Source organism: Corvus moneduloides, chromosome 5, assembly GCF_009650955.1.
Source record: "Corvus moneduloides isolate bCorMon1 chromosome 5, bCorMon1.pri, whole genome shotgun sequence".
In the NCBI taxonomy this organism is placed as follows: domain Eukaryota; kingdom Metazoa; phylum Chordata; class Aves; order Passeriformes; family Corvidae; genus Corvus; species Corvus moneduloides.
Genome location: NC_045480.1, coordinates 59,093,844 through 59,107,213, shown reverse-complemented (window position 1 = coordinate 59,107,213; position 13,370 = coordinate 59,093,844). Strand labels below are relative to the sequence as shown.

The 13,370-nt window shown below is 43.3% G+C and overlaps 1 protein-coding gene across 10 annotated transcripts in view; it reads left to right on the top strand.

Annotated features, from left to right (window-relative positions):
• The first annotated feature begins 4,143 nt into the window (after positions 1-4,143).
• The window catches only part of SLC10A7 (solute carrier family 10 member 7), a 148,982-nt gene continuing 139,755 nt past the window's right edge, over positions 4,144-13,370 (top strand). For 4 of the 10 annotated variants that reach the window (XR_004240070.1, XM_032108480.1, XM_032108475.1 and 1 more), the window contains exons 1-3: positions 4,316-4,560; positions 7,931-8,013; positions 12,037-12,173. Coding sequence is in view for 9 of the 10 variants with exons in the window: in XM_032108480.1 (XP_031964371.1) it covers positions 4,461-4,560; positions 7,931-8,013; positions 12,037-12,173 (320 nt within the window). In the remaining variant the exon portion in view is untranslated. Of the gene's footprint in view, positions 4,561-7,930; positions 8,014-12,036; positions 12,174-13,370 lie in introns of all 10 variants that reach the window. The other 6 variants (XM_032108479.1, XM_032108482.1, XM_032108481.1 and 3 more) reach the window with 6 other exon arrangements.

Below are 13,370 nucleotides of genomic sequence, written 5' to 3'. Positions count from 1 at the left end.
GTGTTACGCATTAAGGTCTCTGGGGAAAAAAAAAGATTAGACCATAATAATAAACCCAAAGATTCACAAAATCTTTCATCATCTTATAGCTTCTATTTAGAAAACCATACTTATGTGTGTTTAAGTCCCATTAAGTGCTGTTCTAAATTGAACTTGTACATAATTCCTGTTACTGCATTATGATAAGGGTAGTAAGTCCTGCAACTGGCAATACCTAAGTGTTTATAGGTATTCAATAATACTCAATAGCAACAAACCAAAAGACCCCTTGCAGATGCCTAAAGCAGCATAAGCACCTAGGCCAAGACAGAATAAAGACTTGTAAATTCCTCTTCCACAAGGAAATCCAGCTAATGGGATCAGTACAGCAATCTCTTCAAGAGCCTTAGAAAATCTGAGATCATGCCACTAAGTGCTTGTGAGAAATATAAATGTGTTGTAAACCGCCTCCCATATATTTCCACTTTTTCTCCTCAACTTTCCTATTTATAATTAACACCTCTCTTTATCTTGTTCATTCTGAATATCTTTGTTCTTTTCAAGCTAAATTATTTAATACTATCTCTTCCTCTCGTTTAAGCTCGCTTTATCTGGTGATCCCCTCTCCTTTATATTAAAACCTCTCCTGTCTAAACGCATAATCAGATGACATCTGCTACTCAGGAGCATAAAAATCCTCGCACATTCCCTAAAATAACTGTGCAGTTATTAGGCAGTGAGGTACATAGTGCAGATCAGAGGCTGGGCACGCAAAAGGAATAGGCTCCACATGGCACAAAGGGGAGCCGGCATCTCGGCATCAGTTACTGATCAGGCTGGTTGTCCAAAATGTGAAGCCCAGAAATGTCCAGTCCACTCCTGCATCTTTGCAGACATGAAAACCAGTCCCTGCTCACATGAACAGTCCTGTTGGTTTCAGCAGGCTACCTGCTGAAACCAACAAAGGCTTGGTGCCACGTAGCTACACGTGTCACAAAGCTTTTGTATTATGCAGAAGGAAGCACAAGGGCCTTTGGAGGCAGGAAAGCATCTGCAAGCCCCAAGGTATGTTTGCAGTTGAACAAAAATGAAAATTTGGTCATGTGAAATCAAAGACAAGCTAAATTCTTGTTCCTGTACTAGGTCTAAGCCACAGCTAAATACATGCCAAAATGTTTTTGTACAATGTAACAGAGAATACACATACACATGTGCCAGACCATTCCAGATCTGTTTGAGTCCTGGTGTTTAACTAGAATATATGTATTATCTGTATGGGAACATGAGGAGGAATGTGAAATGTTGCAGGAGACAGTTTTGGGTGACAGGACAGACACTGGATTGTCCCTCTCTAATAGTGACCAAATGCCTCAATACAGATGATAAATTCCCTGATAGCAATAGTGATGCTGTCTTGCAGACAGATTTAGGGTGTGCGAGTGCCATGCCAATTATACAATTCACATGTAGTGCTTTCTTCCTTTCTGTTCCACTCTAGTGGGACAGGACAGGGCTTAGAGAGTGCTCTCTTATTTAAAAGCAGGAACAGCTTCATCTATTTAATCTAAAAGACATACAAGCTTATCACAGTAATAGCAGGGCAGCTTTAAAAAAAATAAAACAGCAGAAACGTCTGTGTAGAAGTCTGTTGACACACAGCTTAGAATATCTGCATATGATTTTAAAGATTACAAAAGAAGAGGGCCTTGTGAACTTGTGTATTTTGTAATTCACTTGGCAAAAGATATTTATTACAAACTTCAGATCTTTTGGAAAAAATTTAAAGGCAAAGCATCCACTTGAAGCAACAGAGCCTCATTAAAGCTTATCTTTTTATTTTGAGTATAGATGGAAGGTCTGTTATGTCTGATGACCATTTGATTTTGTGGGGTTTTCTTGTTTGTTTGTGGTTTTATATATATATATATTTCTTAAGTGTTCTAAATGTAATACCCAGTGAGATATCTCATCCTTCTTTAGACAAGGAGAAACAGGCTTGGGACTGTGCACAGGAAGTGACCCTTTGGAGGGGAAATTGAGAAGCATCTTCCCGAGCCTAGGACTGAAACTGAGGTTTCTAAGTTGCCCATTACATCTGCTGTGAGTAAATATCTGAAACTTGTTGGCAAAATTAACTAGAATTAACTTGAACAGTAAGCAAAATTAAAATTTTATGATTAGTATCCACTTGCAAAGAATGAGGGGCAGGATTACTACCATGTAAAAACTGTGATGCAAAAGCATGGTGAGACTGCTGTCTTTATTGCAGGACTGAATTTTATTGCCAGACTGAGCATCCTCCATACCTGCCCTTCTTTCCATCCCTCTGCAGCTTCTTCAGGAATTGACACTGCAGCAATTTCATTCTCTATGAAACTTCTAACTTCTGAGTTAACTTTTGGCCTAAACAGATTATTCATTATGTTTTTTCCTGAATTGTGCTGAATCTGCTCCTGCCTTCTAGACCTGCTGGTGCAGTGTGAGGCCTCTGCATCTCATAACACATCAGCCTGGCTGGAACCCCTAGGAACTGGGTGAAAAGTCTACTTCCCATCTCTGCTAGGAGCTCCAGGGCTGTGTACAAATTCACAACAAAACCACCTGGGAAACCATGGACATCTGCCTGCTCTCCTGCTGTGTTCAGATCAGAGGGCTGTGCTCTTGCTGGTGTGCTTTCAGAGCCACATACAAAAAGATATGCATGCTCTGATCCATGAATGGTGCAGATGTCCTGGAACTAGGGCCACTTGTGAGTGAGTACCCACAGAGAGATTTAATATAGTTTATATGACAAACATTAACTGTACATCTTCATCTGATTTATCTCTCCTGCACAGCAATCAAATCCTCCAACTAATCAAATCCTACGCTCGTTATAATCACAGCTTGCTCCAGATGAACACATTATGCATTTATTTTCTCGCAAAACAGCCAACCCGCAGTGGCTGCGCTGGGCAAATGCAGTGAGGTTTTGCAATCTGTCTCTCCCACCTGAGAAGAGAGCGAGGATCAACACGTACTCCAGTAAACTTTAGTAAAGCAGTGAAATGCATAATCATTTTAAACCGCACAGTTTGGATCTGTCTGCGGATGGAACAATGCACGTTCCCTCCCATATCCAAAAATTTCGTCCATGTTTACGCAAGTGAACCTCCCAGAACACGCAGGGATATACCGCTCTTGGAGATCGCAGCTGAGCTTTCAGCTGTAAACGTTTATTTCCTTGATAGCAGAAAGCCTGTGGCAGGGCTATTCCTTGAAGCCTGAATACATCCGCAGAGGCTGTGCAGGATGAACTTCCCTAACTGTTTAGGAATCACGCAACAGAGCAGCCGTGTGTGCGAGAGCCCTGCGGGACGGGGCAGCCGCGGCAGCACCGGTGGGAGCCGCTGAGAGACAGCGCGTCTCCTGCTTTATCCTCTCCTTGTTCATGCGACTTGGAGCGCGGTGGCCGGGCAGGGGCTGGGCTGATTAATCCATCGGGGAAGCGCCACAAGAGGGGAACAGGGAATGGCAAACGTGGGTCGAGCAACAGGATGAGGTTTTACGATGCTGTTTTAGTGGAAGTGTTTTTAGCACTGAGGGAAACCAGGGAACGGCCCGCCGCTGGGAAGTGGCTGGCCCGGGACACACCGCGGGCGATGCTGTCGGTACCTGCCTTTGGGTCTGCCCAGAACGGACAGGCAGGCGCTCTGTGGGAACTCCAGGGCGATCCCGATCCACGTGCCCCTGGAGGCGGCGGCGCAGCGCCCGGACGGGCGGGCGGGCGTGCGCGCACGCCGGTAAGAGGTGCGTGACGCGGCGGAGGCCCCCGCCCGCCCGGCGCTCCTCGCTCCCGCGACCAGGGCTGCGGGGAGCCCGGCTGTCGGTGTTCGCCCGGCCACCAACGACCCGCGCCCGCCCTCACGGAGAGATCCCGGATCCCGCCTCCCGCCCCGGCGCTTCCCGGCTCGCGCCCGCCCTCCCGCGCGTCAAACGCCGGCCGTCACGCGGGCGTTGTAATGTACCAAAACAGCGCGCACCGCCGCGCCCGCCCTGCTGCGCCGCGCCCGTCCAGCCCCGCGCCCGCCCGCCGGCACCGGCTCCGTGCCCGCGCCCTCCCCGACCCGGCCGGCGACGGCAGCCACGGCGCCGTCCCGTTCCCGCCACCGCCACCCGCGGTGTCCGCCTCGGCGCAGGGATGCGGGGCGGGGGCGGCCGGAGCCAGCGGGGGGCCGGAGTTACGCGTAGCCGTGCGGGCGGGCGGGCGGCAGCGCGGAGCTGCGCGCCTATTAGGAGATGCGTGGTAGCGATGGCGGCGGTGGGTGAGACTTTTCCTGTCAGCGGATCCGGCTGGCCCTGCCGGCGGGCGGTGGGGCCGCGCCCCGCCCCGCGCCCACAGCAGCCCGGAGCAGCCGAGCGGCGCCGGAGCAGCCCGGCCGAACCGGAGCGAGTGGCGCTGGCGGAGCCGATCCGGGCAGCGGGGAGCGGCGGGCAAAGCCATGGGGCTGCTGGAGCGGCTGCGGAAGGAGTGGTTCATCCTCGGCATCGTGCTGGTCATCGCCGTGGCGCGGCTGGAGCCCGGCGTCGGCGTCAAAGGCGGTGAGTGCGGGCGCTGTGCCCCGGTGGGGGCAGCGGGAGCCCCCGGCACTTTGCCAGCTCCCGTGCCCCCCCGTGCCGGGTCCATGCCCTCCTTCTCCGCCTGCTTCCAGTCGCTCCTCCTCAGGCACCCGGGAGTTGCTCCCGGGTGTGTTCCTGTGCGTCTTTGCTCGGCACTGTACCAGCGGCTGGAAGAGCGTTCTGCTCTTTTGGGATTAGGAGTGATGGAAGCCGAGTGGTGACTGGCTCTGAATGTGCTCCTGTTCAACTAAGTCATAACTTCCAGAGCTCTGGGCATGAAGTCCTGGCAGAGCAGGGTATGGAATTCTGCCATCTGGGAGCTTCCCCGGAGGTGTATTGTGGTAAACTCTCAGGTGCTGTGTTTCGGCCAGACCTTTTCTTTCACTTTATGGTAGAACACTCGTATTTTAAAGTTTTGGGGTTTTTTTTTTTGGTCTTGTTGTTGTTCCCACTTACTTCCTCATAAAGGTGGGGGAAGACAGGGTAACTGATCCTGTGCAAAGTGGTATCAAATGCTTAGGGGGCAAAGCAGATCTGCCCTTGCTAATCAGGGAGGGCTTGTATGTTTCCCGGAACAAGGGCTGATGAAATAGCCACTGTTATTTAAACATAAACAATGTATCTTTAAGTATAAACGCTGGAAGTGTCTTCTGGTTAGTTTCCATTGGAACTTCAGCTCCAGATGTTCACAGTTTTGAAGAACAAATTAAATTTTGTATTTCTTCTTCCTAATTGTTCCTTTCCTATGGCTTAAGGAAAGGAATGTAGAACACTTCAATAGAATTACTATAGCAGTTCCACATTATGTGAGAGGAGGAAGAATCTATCTATGCTTTTATAGGCACAGTTGTTTTTTTCTTTTAATTCCTTTTTTTTTTCTTCTTAACAGAGTTGGAGTTTGAGAATAGACAGCTTCTCACTGAGGAGCCAAGCTTTTCCCACCTCTTAGGTTCTGGGAAAAAAAGAAAGTGATTAAAAAAAAAAATATGGCTCTGAACACTTGCTGTGGCAACTAAGGCTCTGGTACTTCATGGAGTTCAGGGTAGGCAAATTCCTGCTGTGCAAGGATCCCTTCTAACATCTGTGTGCTGTTCTGCATAGGTGAATAGGACCCACGCGGAGCTTCTTGCAGGATCCGTGCTGTGTTTTTGGCAGACCTTAGAGACGACTTGAAATTGATAGTATCAGGTGTTTTGTCCCTTTCTGCTTTGACTGCCGTGCTAATTGTTGGCAGCCGTGTGGGAGATCCTTTTAACTAGAATAGGAGATGATTTTTCCTCGGCTCACTTCCTGCATGGAAGCACTGTGATGGAGCATTTCTTTTAATTCTGCTGCAAAGAGATGTCAGGCTTCGACACAGTATTGTTCCTGGGACAACTTGCTTGAAAAATCTTGGAAGCATTGATTGAAACTAGTGAGCACGTGTTCCCCATAGTGGTATCCCCTCCTCTGAAACTGTGTGATCTCAGTGCTCTGAGGAAGAAAAACATTTCTTCTTAAAAGCATGAAGAGGTGAGAGGTGGGAAGTGTCAACATGAAAAAACCTTAGTTTGTCATCTTCCAGCTGATAAAGCTGTGCACGGCAATTTGCAGGGCCTTAGCGAATGGTATGGATGGTCCAGCATCCATACCCGTGGAACATTGTGCCATAAATAACAAAGATTTGTGTTGTTGTCACCTTCACGACATAAGCCAAGCCCTTTTTGTGTGTTTTCCTCTTTGATAAATGAGCCCATTTAGTTCCTTTGTAAAAAGAATTTCTCTGACCAGGAAATAACCAGAGATGAAGGGGATCTGTTGTGACCAGAGTTCCCTGTGCTCCACGAGTGTGTGATTGCTCTGGTGGTAGAGGTTTCTCCTGTGAGAAGGAGTTCAGGTAGCCCAGCGAAAAACCCTAAACCGGAAAAAACTGTGTCCTGGAAGAACCCATATTTTAGCCAGACTAACCCACTGCATGTCTGCTTAGTGTGTATGTGCATGCACATAGATACTCTAATCTTCTAAATGATTACAAAAAATAGGTAATTGTGTCTATAAAATACAGTTTTCTGTATAGCTGTATGTATTTATATAATCTTTCTGGGTTTTTTTCTCCCATCTATTCAGTTAACATGCCATAATTTTGCAACTAGTCATGTGCTTTGTTGCAACTGTAACTCTTGCATTTCCTGTCTTATTTTTACCTTACACTTCATGTATGTAGTTTGGTTTGTTTTTGTTTTTTTTTTGTATTTGGCACACACAGTTTTAGTGTCTCATCAACAGAGTTCTCTCTGAGACTAGGATTTGGATTGAAATGACTTGAGCTGCAAATTTGACTTGTACAATCAAATCCCTCTGATTTAAGGATCGTTGACCTTACTCCAGTGTGACCATCAATGTATCATTCATCCGAGGGAGCAGAAAGGTTCCTCTCTTCTGGAGTGTCGAGGCAAGGCTGGCTTGTTTGCTGTTGCAGTTTTGCTCATGACAACTTAGGGTCACTTGGAGAGTGAGGATATTACTTTGGTCTTAAGTAGCCTGCTAATATTTTCTTTCTAACATAATATCTGGTTGCACGCTCATGAAAAAATGAGCACATACATTTTATGCCTGGTGGCCTCCGAAGGCAAAGTGTATTAAGAGAATTCATCATTTTTATAGGAGCATAAAAAATACTGTATTTTAATCTCCCTGAAAAAAATATATAAATATATACAAATGTAAGCCTTTAATAGAGAGGAACCCTTGGAGGTGTAGGCATCTGCCCTTGCCGATCTCAATTCAGCAGTGTCTGAAATGTGTTATAGTAGGGCTGGAATGAACCATTTTGAACCGGTTTCTGTTGTGAGGGGAATAACACAGAATTGTATTGCCCTGAGGAAATCATTGCAAGGTATGATTTGGGTTCCTCTATGCAGGCAGACAGGTGTGTGTGTTGTAGAGCAAGAACTGAGAGGTAGCTGTGTGAGTGATATCAATGGCTCTGTGAAGCTACCAGCTAATATTTTTATTTGATTGTATGGTTTGAGTTTGCTGATGCTGTAGTGATATTTTGATGGCAGAACTGTGAAAAACTCCCCATTTTCAAATTTTCAGAATTTACCTGTGAGTTCCCAGTGGCTTCTAATCATGGAAATCAAATTTATATGATGACATAACTCCCTCTGCACTCACTGGTTTACTTTTATTTAAAAATGGATAGCATGCTTTCTTAATTTAATAGAAACACCATTCTTTTTTTGAGAGACATTACTGCTTAGACTTTTTCCAGGTATTTTTTTAAGTATTCTCATTTACTCTGATATATTATATGTGTATCATTATCTCTTTGACTGTAGTTCACTTTGTTCTCTATGTCTGTATTTTTTAGGACCCTTGAAACCAGAAATTACCATAACTTACATTGCCGTTTCAGCTATATTCTTTAACAGTGGACTCTCCTTAAAAACCGAGGTACTGTAATTTCTCATTGCTTCATTCCTGTTGTGCTTTAAAAAGTTTTGTGTTCCTTTTGATCAGATTTGAATGTAATTGGAATGGGGGTGGTGGTGGTGCTGGGAGGATGGCTAACAAGAGAAGATAAATGTTAGACATTCATGGAATAATCCTCCTTGATTTCAGAAGGTGCTTCACAAAGTAATGAAGATGGTGAGAAGGAGAGTGTGAATAAATGTCACCCATCCACAGAGGGTGGGTTGTTTGTCTCTGCACAGCTTTAACTAAATTTGAGTGATGAGCACAATTTGGAGACTGGATCTACACTGTGATTGTGTCCCAAACCCAAATCAGGGTGAGATGCAGCTGTTCACTGCTGGATTGATGGAAACAAAGACCTGGTGGCTTTAACTTACCTTGTTGGGTAGGGCCAGGACAGCAGCTAGGATCAGCACAAAAGGGTTCATATGCAGATAAAATGCCAATATACAGGTGCAAAGTCTTGGCAATCTTTTCCCATAGGATTTCATTGTGGACAGCTGGATTTGAGGTGCTTGCTCTCTAGTGCATATCCCAGGCACTGAGATTTGTTTAAAATTTTGTGTCACACATTATTCAAAGAGGAACAGTCTGGGATTCAGAAGAAATGAAGGGGTATGTAAAGGAGTCTTGGAGAAAGGAAATGATGGCTGTGTGTCAAGAAGAGAAGGAGCAGCCAGAGCTGAAATGAAACACTGCATGTCTCTGCTAGTCTAGTTTTCTGATTCCTTTATGCTGTTGGCTAACGGGGCATGCTATTCGTAACTTGCACGATACTAAATGCCTGAAAGAATCATCACAATTTTGTCCAGTTATCTCCTGGTGAACTGGGATTTGAGTGAGCAGTGTGCATTCTACAAAAAAAGAAGTTTCTACACCTGTATCCTGGTTATAGCGGTGAAGTTTCCAGTGGAGCTGGTGTTTGAGTTGATGGCTGCCCTCTCCTTTGCTGTGTCCTGGCACTAGGACCTCTAGTTCTGCCAGGACACTGTGTAAATGAACTGGGTAACTTTAGTCAGTTCTGTAGCAGCCTTATGGTCTTATGGGGATGCAGGAAGAATCCTTTGTTTGCCTGGGATGGTAATTAATCCTAGTGGAAATAGGCTGTGGAGAGGCACTCTCTTCCACAGAGAAGAGAACCCAAAACACAGCCCTGAGTAGTATTAATAGAGTGGGATTTTCTTCTTTCAGGCTTAGCAATCTTTGCATGCAGAGAAAAAAAAGTAGAATTTCTTTCCCTGTCACTAGTTTGTATCCTTGAAACCTGGGATTTGTAAAGCAGCTGTGAGAGAAATCAGTAGCGTTATCAAAGTCTTGATTAGATTCTCAGTGCTAGTGTACATCTAACTCCTTCCAGTTCAGGTGATGCGACTGACAGTTTTCTGGGCAATGTGTCATGTCTCACTTAGAACTTGCATAACTTATTTTCATCTGTGGTACTAAAAGCAATATATTGATGTAAATGAAGCTTTTATAGGAGCTGAAGTTTATATCCAGGTAGCTGATCTCAGGTTGTTTTGGGAGCAGCAGTTAGGGCTGGTGCTGTTATCCAGCTTTATGTTTCATGAAGAAGCTAGGCTTTTCCTGAATTTCTGCCATGGGGGTAGAAGATAAAGGAAGAAAATAACTTCTCACTCCGTACTTTGTGCTATTACTTTCTGAAGTGTATATTAAAAACAATCCTTATATGTGTTAGGTGGCCGGGTCATGTTTTTATTAAAATACTTTGAGGCATGTTTTAGTTGTTTAAGGCATAACCTGAAGTTGGTATTATTACTCAATATGCCTTTTTATTGGGTTGCAAAGTAAAGGGTTTCTGCTCTTGGCTTTATTTGTTCTTGACCTGTGTATCAGCTGTTCTACCTTAGATAATTTATTACTTAGATGGAAGGTAGTGTTTGGTATACTGTATGACAGGATGAAAAGTTGTGTGTTAACAGAGGTCTTCTGATAAATCTGACAAAATTCGAAATAACTGATGTTTTTTTAAGGCTACACTTGTGGTTTAATCTGCTGTGAAAGTGCATGCTCAAAAAATTTTGCTGATGTTTTCAGAAAGTAATTTACAAAATAATTGGCAACATTCAAGGAGAGCCTGTCTGGGCATGGCCTTGTTACACTTTCAGAACCAGAGGTGACCAGGGTCCTCTTACATTTGTAGAAATACTCTGTGTTCTCTGACAAGAACATTTGATTCCACCTTAATGTAATACTATTTCAGTTTTCAGTGACTGGATACCTTGCTCTTTTAAAGCAAATACCTCCCGAAGGGCCCCAGAAATTAAATCACATACTTGTGTTATCCATTTCTACGAGGAATTTGGCAAGCCACTGAAAACACTGTTGGCTCTGTGTGGGTATTTGCTCAGAGGGGTCCAGCTATGACTATTGGAAGCGTGGCTGGATGGCAACAGGGACCCACATTGATCAGGGAGAGGCTGGGATAAGCTCCCTAAAGGCTCTGAAATACTGGGAAAGACAAGGTTCTGTCTGGTGTGCAGAAAGAGTTGTACCAAGCAGCTTCCAGCAACTTTTTTGAGGTAGCAGATGTATTTTGGGACAAGCCCCTGTAGACTGTTTAAGAGGGTGAAAGCTGTTTGCCTCAGCATTTGTTCTGTGATCATACAGTCTAAGGCATACTATTATAATAATGACTATTCTAAATAAGTCTAACTATTCTCAAAGACAATCACTAGAGGCATTTTCAAAACTGATAGATTAGATCTGCAAAGACTTGTTCCAGTAATACATCATTCCTCCATGCAGTAGGTTGGCTGTGTTGTATCACCTTCCTTGCCCCCTGGAAGTTACAATGAGGCTTTCTTTTTGTCTTGGGTTTTACTTTTGGAAGTATCACAGAGTCCTCTAAAAACCGTCTGGTTTTGAGGCATTTTCCAATTGTAAAAATATGAAATTAAAAGGGCACTTCTGTATGTGTGATACAGTGATATATATATATGTTTAATGCATCTGGAGTGTCAGCTGGAGAATCCTAGCAAATTAGGTTTTAAATGAGAGTGTCATCAGTTCTTTTGCATTGTTTACTTGAAAAGAGTGTGAGTTACTGTGAGAAAAAGGAAGAGGAATTTTTATTCTCAGTCTGTGAGATTTGAAATGAGCTGAAATGTATAAGGCTCTTTTCTTGTACTCAAAAACCTCTGTAAAAGGTCCTTGAAATGCCTGAAAAGGCAAAAACAGAGATACAGAGCTAGCTGAAGAGGTTTTTTTCTGTAAGGATACTTGATCACCTCTCTGGAGTTCTCTTACAGTATTTAAAATTAAATGTTTTCTGAGTCTCCAGTGGTGTTTTACACTTCATTTCTCTGAAATTTATGGCTTAACTGTTTTCAGCTAGCTATGGTCTTGGTATTCTTTCTTTGCTATTCTTAATCAGCCTAACTTTTTTTTTCCTATAAATTTCCTATCTGTTGCTACAATAAATAATCAAAGTCTGCTACAGATTACTTTGCTTTTTATGTTTGTTTTTTTTCCTTAAAAGAAAAACCAACACCACAAATGAATGCTTGGTAATATAAACATCCATAAATTCCTTTTTTTTTTTTTTTTTTTTTTAACCGTATACATGAGAATCACAGTTTGTGGATCTCTTTAGACAGAGAAACTTGAAATCGTGTGCTCACTACAGGTTTTCATGCCTTTTGATATCAAGGGTCAGTAAAGTAAACAGCTGTCAGTGCAGTTAACACAGGTTTTGAAGCAGTGGCAAAGTGCTAAGGCTGCCTGCTGAAAAGCTGCTGTTCTGAGAGATATACTATTATTGAAGTGGTGGACACTTCTTTTGGAACAATGCCCAGGAGCAGACAGCTTTTATGTTGTCTGGATGTACTTCATTATTAAAGAGGAGATCAGATGATCCCTAAAGGTGCCTTTTTGACATGCACTTCTTTTGTATTATAACGGTGGTCCTAGTTTTAAAAGCACAAATGTGATCTTATTTCAGCTGTTATGACTGCAACTTCCTCTCTTCTTTTTCTTTTGCAGGAGCTGACAAGTGCTTTGATGCATGTGAAACTACACCTTTTTGTCCAGATTTTTACACTTGTGTTCTTCCCAACAGCAATATGGGTCTTTCTTCAGCTATTATCAATCACACCTATAAATGAATGGCTTTTAAAAGGGTATGTTTAAGCATAATGGAGCGGAATATATTTGTAGCTGTCATCTTAAAGGGCTGCTTATCCTGCAACTGGTGTTTTGTTGTATTTGCAGATTTTGCTGGTTGTTTTTTGTGCTTCAGCACTTTGCTGTTGAAAACAAAGTACATGCACAGGATTATCCCTTCAGGAAGCTGGTCTCATTTTTAGAAAGTCTGGACAGTCTCACGTGTAGGGAGGTTGCACCAGGTTAGCTTTCTCTTTCACAACACGCAGCTGAAGTGATGTGTTGGGTCTCAGGGAAGGTGGGGAGGAAAGAAAAGGAATGCTGAAGAAAAAGCATAAATCAGTGAATAAATATTGTGTATGCCACACGTTTTCTGGTTCTAAATAGTCTGTATCGAGAATTTCTTGCATGGGTTCAGTATCTGCTTCCTCCTAAATTATGGGGGGAAAAAAAGAGTAAAGGTTTTGTAGAACAAGAACCGTGTGATGAGCAGAAACTAAGTTACCATGAAAATAGCATCTTTTAAATCTTGGGTGTACACTGCCAATGTGCAAAGCTTCATTGGTGGTGTACCAGTGATAGATGTAAAATAAAAAATTAAAAGGTTTTTTTAGGAATGGGAGGTCAATACTTAGTGCCATGCAGGTATACTGGAACGTTTGAATGCAAAAATCAATTATTTCAGAAAACTACCAAAAGAATCCCGGTTTTTTCTTACTGCTTGGTGAAACATTGCTTGGGGAGTTCCTTGTCTTAAAAGTTTAATGAAAAAGCTGCTCATGTTTATGTTTTTACAAGGCCTAAATCTAAAGGAGCATTTCATTTTGTTTGTAAGAGGCTTCTCCTGGTGTTCCATCAAGTGTGAAGTGGTCCAAATGATAGTGAAAAGGTGAAATTGAGACAACATGAATTAAAAGTTAACATTCTTTTGCTTAACAGTGTCAGTAAGGCAGGGAAATAACAAGATTGCTATATGATGGTCCTTTGCATTTAGCTATTTCTATTAAAGGGTATTCTTTAAAGTAAAATAATTGTGAAGTTTTTTCTCAGCTAGAACAGATGTGCGATTTTCCACAATAGCCAAAATTCCTTCCTAATCCATGGATTTTCAGTTTCTGAAGTGCAAGGTGAAAGAGACTTTCATGTGGTTTTTGGTTCCATGAAGCACTTCTCATTCCTTTTTTCCCATGAGTCTTATGCCACTTTGGTTCTTA